Source organism: Solanum lycopersicum, chromosome 6 (assembly GCF_036512215.1).
Source record: "Solanum lycopersicum chromosome 6, SLM_r2.1".
In the NCBI taxonomy this organism is placed as follows: domain Eukaryota; kingdom Viridiplantae; phylum Streptophyta; class Magnoliopsida; order Solanales; family Solanaceae; genus Solanum; species Solanum lycopersicum.
This window is the reverse complement of record NC_090805.1, coordinates 20,866,959-20,875,279: the sequence shown is the minus strand read 5'-3', so window position 1 is coordinate 20,875,279 and position 8,321 is coordinate 20,866,959. Positions and strand designations below refer to the sequence as shown.

Below are 8,321 nucleotides of genomic sequence, written 5' to 3'. Positions count from 1 at the left end.
GTCTCTTTTTTTCTGTCACAAATTGCAGATAAATTAAGTATTTGAAATACTAACAGTAAAGAACAAATCTTTACACAAACTGTTTCTGATTTAACGATAAAGTTTTTATGTTCTTTTAATCGTTAATCGAATGAATTTTAAAAATTCAAGCAGAGTAGAAAACCATAAAAGTTTTAATCTCCAGAAACCTCAAATACAGAAACTGTTAAATTTCTTAAGATTGTTATTCTTACAATAACCTGTATTTATAAGGTTAATAAACAGAAATAGAAATAAGATGAAGCAGAAAAAAAATATAAAATACAAGAATTAATTCGCGTCCACAGAAACTACTGTGTGTCCTTAAGAAATTTAATCCCCTCACTGTACCCAAGGTTATGGATTAATTTCTCCCAAAATAAAACGGATTAAACATGTTAAAGAAATAGCGGTACCTCAAACTTCTTTAACTTCAACGAACTTAAGAACAGCAACAAGTCACACAGACTCAGTCGATCGACACTTTGATTTTATTTGAGAGAAAAATAAATGCAGAGAAAGAAAAATTTTCAGTGTTTGAAAAATCGAAAATTAACTTCCTTTTATAGCCATTTTTCAGCAAGAAACAGTTTTCAGATAAATCTGTTCAGACCCGTTTATTCCAGAAAGTTGTGTCTTTTGGAAAAAATAACAAATTTTTGAAAAAATGTGTCTGTTAGGAAAATAACTATTTTTTGGAAAGTAACGACTTTTCGGAAAAGTAATGACTTTTCGGAAAAGTAATGACTTTTCGGAATGTTACCGTTACCCGCAAATTTATAAGAGATAATATTAACAGGATTTATTTGATTTAACAAAAACTGATTAAATAAATTTTGTCCAAAAAACTTATCAATCAATCACATCAAAATCCAAATTCAAGCCGAGCGATGACGACGGCGCGAGGGGGCATCTTCTTCTTATCTCTTTAAGAAGTAATGGAAGTGTTTCCTTCTATAAGGACAACATTTTCCATTTCTTTTGCCGATATGGGAGAAATGACTTTTCATTTGCACTTTTCATTTTCCCTCCAATGTAGTTCCCTCACTTTTCATATTCTTTCTTTTCTTTTCCCATTCATACTTGCTAAAACCCAACACCAAACACTTGACAAAAAATAATCTCTAGGCATTACTAATCCCTATATTATCAATGTTTGTACCAAACGACCCCGAGTGTTTAGGCGTGTTAAAGAGAAAAATTGAAAGAATTGAATATAGGTACGAGAGTGGAAAAAGTAAAGAGTTGTATATATGTTGAAAATGGTAAGCTTAAAGTTGTTCCACGTGTTTTTGTTTTATTGGATGAACTTTAGTATTTTAGGCGGTAAAGGATAAGAGAGATATTTATCAAATCAAAAACAAAAGAGGCTGAAAAAAAATATGAACATACCGGCGGTTCTCCCTTGCTCTTTCAATCGGCTTCAATGTTCTACTCCACCAGCACATTTGTTAAGGTGCATGCTTGTTTGTGTGTTTTTTTCCTTTGAATACATGAAGTTGTTAACAATTTTTATTTGTTTTTGCTGACCATAGATTGGTCATCCGCAAGAAAGGTAGACTTGTTTGCAGATTGAGTCACGACAACAATAAGGTTTTCTTTTTTTAATTAATTCTTACTATTCCATTTGTGTTTGATGTGCAGGCTTTCTTACTCTTATTTTATTTTGTATTTTAAAGGAAGACGACTCTGTTCAAGATAATAATAATAATAGTCATCAGGTGAATTCTTCATTGCAATAATTAAATGGAAAAAAGTTTAAGTGAATAAAAAGTCATTTTGTAGTCTTTTAGGATAATGATCAACCATTGGAGAATACAAGTCTTGAAAACAATGATGGGCCTCAATTGAATGGGCTAACCGGATTTGAGGTAATTGATCGTATTTACTTTTTAGTAAAAGTACATACAATGAGTTAATGACTACAGCTATAATACCCGATGTTCTAGTGCCCTATCCATATATCGTTACGTTGCAAATGCATTTTCAACATATTTATTGCTTTCGCATTCAGAATTTGCTTTGTAATAGTGGTAAAGCAATTCTATTTCAATTTTTCCATGTCATTTTCTTAAGCCTTGGTTGAAGCAGGATGATACTGACGATCAACTTGCTAGTGAATCACCTCTTCCCGGTGTCAAGGTGGTTGATTATTTATTGGATACATTGTTTATCATGTTGATTTTTTTCTTACTTTTGATACTATTTCACAAGCAGCCTCAACAACTCGATGAATCAATCAGGATCCCCAAGGAAACAGTTGAAATTCTCAGAAATCAAGTATTTGGTTTTGACACGTTTTTTGTTACAAGCCAGGAGCCGTATGAGGTGATCTATCTGCTGAAATGTTCTTTTTTATCTCATTTAACAAAATTCTAAGTCAAACATGAACCAATAATTTATAAGTAAATTTAGTTGAGATACAACCATGAAAAGTAAATACCCTCTTAAGCAAGTGGTCGTGCGCTTGTGTTTCTGTTCTTGCCTTCTTGCTTAATATGCAATTCTTTGTGGTTCCACTCTTCGACTTATTTTTATAGGGTGGAGTACTATTTAAAGGGAATCTACGAGGACAGGCTGCAAAAACATATGAAAAAGTATCAAAGAGAATGCAGGTGGCTCAAGTTTCCTCTCTTTTTCTCCAATTTAGGTTGGACATCACCGTGGTCTCTTACTATTTCAAAATGGCACTTGCCTAACAGGAAAAACTTGGAGATGACTATAAATTTTTTCTTTTAATCAATCCAGAGGATGATAAGCCTGTGGCCGTTGTGGTCCCAAGAATGACCCTGCAACCTGAAACTACAGGTAAATTATTCATCATCCTCACAGGCTTCAATTCCTGTGTCAAAATAAAAATAAAAATAGAGCTTCTCCTTGTCAAATAGTAACATAGTTTGTCTGAGACTGCAGCTGTTCCAGAATGGTTTGCAGCAGGGGCCTTTGGACTCGTTACAGTATTCACTTTATTTCTTCGCAATGTGCCAGCATTACAATCGAACTTTTTGTACGTACCGTATCTATTCCATTACTCTAATATTACCTGAAATGGTCACTGGCTTTGCATTTGCTTCGAAAGTCAAGTGGAGCTTAACATTTAAAGTCCAATTTATATTTTTCATTTTCCAAGTCCAATATAGCTGAATTATGGAATAGTTGCGTCATATCAATATTATTATGTACTGGACTTCTGCTTTCGTATAAGGATTTTGAAAATACAAAATTATTAGGTAAATCTTTGTTGTCTTCTACTCTATTCTCTTGACATTTCAGTTAGAAGTGCTCACTTTTTATTTTCAAGATTGTGTCGAGTTTTATTTGCATTTGCTCAAATTATAGCAAGTGAATCTAGACAAATCTCAGTTATAACAATCTTTCTTGAAATCTGTTATCTTGGATAATTCATGTTGTCGGACTGTGCATATTCTTCTTAAACCTGTTTCGCCAAAACTCACAGCCACTAAGATATAATTTTATTTCCCAGATCAGTTTTCGACAATCTTGATTTGTTGAAAGATGGATTACCTGGAGCTTTAATGACTGCCTTTCTTCTGGGGGTTCATGAAGTTAGCCATCGTTTAGTTGCCACAGAAGTTGGGATTAAGCTCAGCATCCCATATTTTGTTCCTAGCTGGCAGGTAAGGTGTATAGGACCGTAGGTTTCATGCACTCTATGGATTAGACAACCCTTTGTGTCTCCTTATTCATATGTCGTCCTAGTTGATCTAAAACCTCATATTGATAAAAAATAATTTTGGGGGTTGTGGAGTCCTTTTGTAACTGCCAACTATGACTCATAGGTGAAGCATTTCTCCAGTCAGCTGATAAGATATCCTTGTTGGGTCAGGAATGCATCAATTATCTACTGCACCTTTTCTCTTGGGAAGATTCTGTTGTATTGGAGTTCGCTAACCGTGTCAGACTGATAAATGTTTGGACACTAAAATTGTCAAGTCATAAAGCTACTTTTGATGATAATTCGTGACATTTGGTTTGTCCTGTCTGCAGTGTAGTTGGCTATTATTAGAAATAGTCAGTCTTGTAATGTTAATCTGGCCTGATATGATATTTCTCTTTATAATAACACTTGAGAATGCTCATTAGTGACACCCAGAGACAAGAGTTCTCTTTCTTTTCTAGTGCGATAGTATTAAATTACAGATATCTTGCAGCACCTGTAAGGGACCAAAAACTCTTCTAATGGTTATCCAAGTCATTGGTTTTAGCATCACCAAGCCGCAAGGTTGAGTGAATTTCTACTCTTTTTTTCCTGCAAAGCGATAGTCGTGTGAATTTCAATTGCTTTCCTGTGTAAGTGTAGTACTTAACCGAAATTAATAGTGAGCAGATTTACTGGTATCTCCGGATCTGTAGCAACCACGACTCGTGTCATCGGTCTTTAGTAATCCTCATGAAGCTGATGAATTCCTTGTTTTCAGACTAAAAATCCTTTGTAGTAAGATGTATTGAATATTCTGTTTCTGAACACTGGCCATCATATTAATGTTAAAAAACTATCTTTTCTTTTTCTCAACACCCATAATGGTTATTTATATGTTAATTGGCTATGGATGGACCCAACCCAATAGCTATTTCGAAATACATTTGCATTACTTCAAAGGAAGATTCTATAAATTTTTAAGAATTTCTGTAAATTGTTGCTACAGCCCGTAATGTGTAACTTGATCATCTTTATTGGAAATTTTAGACACTCTTGTTAAATTTCTATATTTCCTTGTATCTCTTACTGCTTCAGGAAGAAAATGCATAAGTTCACCATATATCAAGTTCCGACTTAATTTCAAATACTCTATGTATGGTAGTTCTCAGTGATGTGGCTGCAAGAGAACTTTTAGGTGCTGTCTAGTTAGTCATGGTGAGTGGTGAAATGTGATTGGCCATCACGTTTAATGAGCTGTTATGGTGGCAGATAGGATGTTTTGGTGCTATAACAAGGATTCTAAATGTTGTACCAAATCGTGAAGATCTGTTGAAAGTTGCAGCAGCTGGACCATTAGCTGGGTTCTGTGTGGGGTTTATTCTTTTGCTTTCAGGATTCATGTTACCTCCTAGTGATGGGATTGGCATCATCGTAGATCCGTCTGTGTTCCATGAATCATTTCTAGCTGGTGGTATAGGTAAGTAGTAATAGTAGTTTGTGTTATGTTTGGTACTCTATTGTGCAAAGAAAGAGTTGAGCGTTTGTTTTGATTGTTGACATGTAGCCAAGCTTTATTTAGGAGATGTTCTCCAGGAAGGAAGTCCTATATCAGTACATCCGCTTGTGATATGGGCGTGGGCTGGACTTGTGATAAATGCTATCAATAGCATTCCTGCAGGAGAGCTTGATGGTGGTCGGATTGCATTTGCGATGTGGGGAAGGAAGGTAACATAACATAACATAGTGTCTATAACATGTGTAAAGATGGATGGATGGATGGATGAATTGATGGTTAATTTTGATGCTGCGCAGGCTTCAGCTCGCCTTAGTGCTCTATCTATTGGTCTTCTGGGAATATGTTCATTATTTAACGATGTAGCATTTTACTGGGTAGTCCTAATATTCTTCCTCCAAAGAGGGCCTATTGCTCCACTATCAGAAGAAGTCACTCATCCTCAAAATAAATACATGGCTCTTGGAGTTGTAGTATTGTTCTTAGGCCTCCTCGTTTGCCTCCCGTATCCTTTTCCCTTCTCTAATCAACCTGCTCTCTAGACACATGTTTGTTTTTTGGGTTGGGGGGGGGGGGGGGGGGGGGGGCTCTTTGGGTTCATTCAGTTAAACTGTTGATAAATTTTTATAATAATACATGTTTCACATTATATATATATATATATACACACATATATGTTTGCACATTTTTACTCTTTCCTTCCAAATTCAAATTTCTCTTATTTTTCAATACATGGGAATGGTCATATTTCGTGTTTATTTGATTGTTCATTTTCCACTTCAAAAATTTAACCATACAAACATACACTATAATTTGTTTGACTGGACATTTTTAGAATTTAGAAATATTAAATTTTTTATTTGTTAGAAAAGTAATTTTACTTCAAGAATCTTATCAACATTGCATTTTTTATTATTATTATTATTTATTGATACAAATAAAATTACTTTATTAGACAAGAAAAATAATTAACATTTCTAGTCATACGCACTCCACTTCAATAATTTGTTTGTCAATTGAGTTTTCAGTCATTTTGCTTCTCGTTGTGTTTCTTGAAAAACTTTTAATATAAATAAAGGATCGAGAATGCAGTACATTGCACAATGTATCAACATTGCTACTTCAATTAAATTGAGGGTAAATAATCTAACTATATAAAATAAGTATCTAAATAATCACTATATGACAGTAGTTTTACTTTTCATCAACATAGCAATAGAACTTTTACAAAATACAGACAAAACAAAAAAGAAAGGAAAACATAATATTCAACATTTAGTGGTATTCTAACTTATTAATTTCCTCTATTTTGTTATTTACCTTCCCCAAATATCTATAATATTTGTTAATATTGTTGGATTTTATTTTTTTTAGTTTACCCCCCATCCCGAGAGCCTTTTTCTAGTTTTTTTTTTTAATTTAAATTTCTTTTATAAATACACACAAAACAAAAAAGAAAGGAAAACATAATATTCAACATTTAGTGGTATTCTAACTTATTAATTTCCTCTATTTTGTTATTTACCTTCCCCAAATATCTATAATATTTGTTAATATTGTTGGATTTTATTTGTTTAGTTTACCCCCCATCCCGAGAGCCTTTTTCTAGTTTTTTTTTTTAATTTAAATTTCTTTTATGAAAGTATTTTTAGTTTTAATTCACCTCCACTCCACCTAACCGTATGCTTCAAATTCTTTACGTTTCTGTTAGATATAAATATATTAAAAATATTTTTACTTGCTGCTACAATCTTTTTTAAGTAAAATTTTTATTTATGTTCTATTCGGTACACAAGTAGAAAAATATTTCTAAAAAATATATGTACATATCTAATACAAAACAAGAAAATGTAAAAATGTAAAAAATAAAAATAAATTAGGAATGGAGAGTTAAATATGGTGGGTGGAATTTTTATTTTTTAAAAATAAAATAATATCAATTTGGGGGTGGGACAAGGTGAAGTATGAATTTTTTAAAAATGTTTTATAAAATAATTTTATTTTTTCTTTAAAGAAAAGGACGGGGAATTGTCGGGGAGGGGGGAGGTGAGGAGGTGGTGGAGTGGGGTAATAGATTTTTTTATTTTTTTTAAAAAAAAGTAGATTTTGGGAATGTAGTAATTTAATCTTTGATTTTTTTTAATTAATATTAATAGTTTATTATTTTATTTTTGTGATGAAGGATTATTTTATCAATGTGAAATGTCATGTGTCAGTTTTTTTAAAATAAAAGATATAGCGCTTTAGACACACTACTGAGGTGTGTTTCTCAAATAATAAGTGATAGTTTGAATATGAAACTACAAAAAGAGATAGTTCAGATATATTTTTGATATTTATCTCAATATTTAATGATATTAACAATTTTAGTAATCCTATTCACTCTAGTCTTGAAACACTAGTCTATCCATTGTCGAAAGTCAATTTACTTCATCATATAAAATGCTTTTTTTTTAGAAAAAAAGTTGTTAAAAGGTATATCATAATATTTGTTGGTTTAAATATTTCTGGATTAAATGATTGAATATTGGTTAAAAGTATAGTATAAATATGTTATATTTATTTGCATATGTGAGTTATATTGTTGGATTAACATATGCTGTAATTCTCTAAAAATTAGAATAACCTAAAAATTATTAGGGAAATTTACATAAATATACTATAATAAAAAAATATTTACCATTTATAGCAATAATATTTTTATCTCACTTGATCACTTTTAATTCATTTATAATACAAGTTTAATATATATTATAAAGAATAATTTATTATTCACATATAATACAAATTTTAATGATGAATAATACATTTATCACACATTTTAATACATTTATAATACAATGTGACAATTTTTTACCAAACAAACATGATATATTTCAAAAAACAATTATAATTCATATATATTGCATACATAATTCACTTTTAATTCATATTACAGATTTAACAAAGTATTGCTATAAATGGTAATAAACAAAAAGTATCGCTAAAATCAGTAATTATTTTTTAAAATGTATTAATTTATGTAATTTTTCCAAATTATTATGGGACATGTAGTGGCATTATTTATCAAATTATATATCAATTTTTGAAGATCATTCTGTAATGCTTAGTAATTCAAAATGATTATGT

At 31.5% G+C, this 8,321-nt stretch overlaps 1 protein-coding gene across 16 annotated transcripts; it reads left to right on the top strand.

Annotated features, from left to right (window-relative positions):
- The first annotated feature begins 1,333 nt into the window (after positions 1 to 1,333).
- Positions 1,334 to 5,883, top strand: LOC101244590 (probable zinc metalloprotease EGY2, chloroplastic). Of its 16 annotated transcripts, none has more exons than XM_004240640.5 (13): positions 1,334 to 1,474; positions 1,554 to 1,611; positions 1,698 to 1,739; positions 1,812 to 1,889; positions 2,110 to 2,160; positions 2,236 to 2,346; positions 2,559 to 2,633; positions 2,721 to 2,826; positions 2,932 to 3,025; positions 3,503 to 3,656; positions 4,949 to 5,156; positions 5,244 to 5,404; positions 5,492 to 5,883. In XM_004240640.5, exons 1-13 carry the CDS (start codon positions 1,401 to 1,403, stop codon positions 5,732 to 5,734), a joined length of 1,455 nt encoding a protein of 484 aa, XP_004240688.1. In that variant the 5' UTR covers positions 1,334 to 1,400; the 3' UTR covers positions 5,735 to 5,883. The 16 variants fall into 16 exon arrangements, with proteins under 16 accessions (XP_004240688.1, XP_010321954.1, XP_019070003.1 ...); XM_010323652.4 differs by having other exon boundaries at positions 2,095 to 2,160; XM_069299117.1 differs by having other exon boundaries at positions 1,342 to 1,474; positions 1,554 to 1,573; positions 1,663 to 1,739; positions 2,095 to 2,160.
- Positions 5,884 to 8,321: the final 2,438 nt, after the last annotated feature.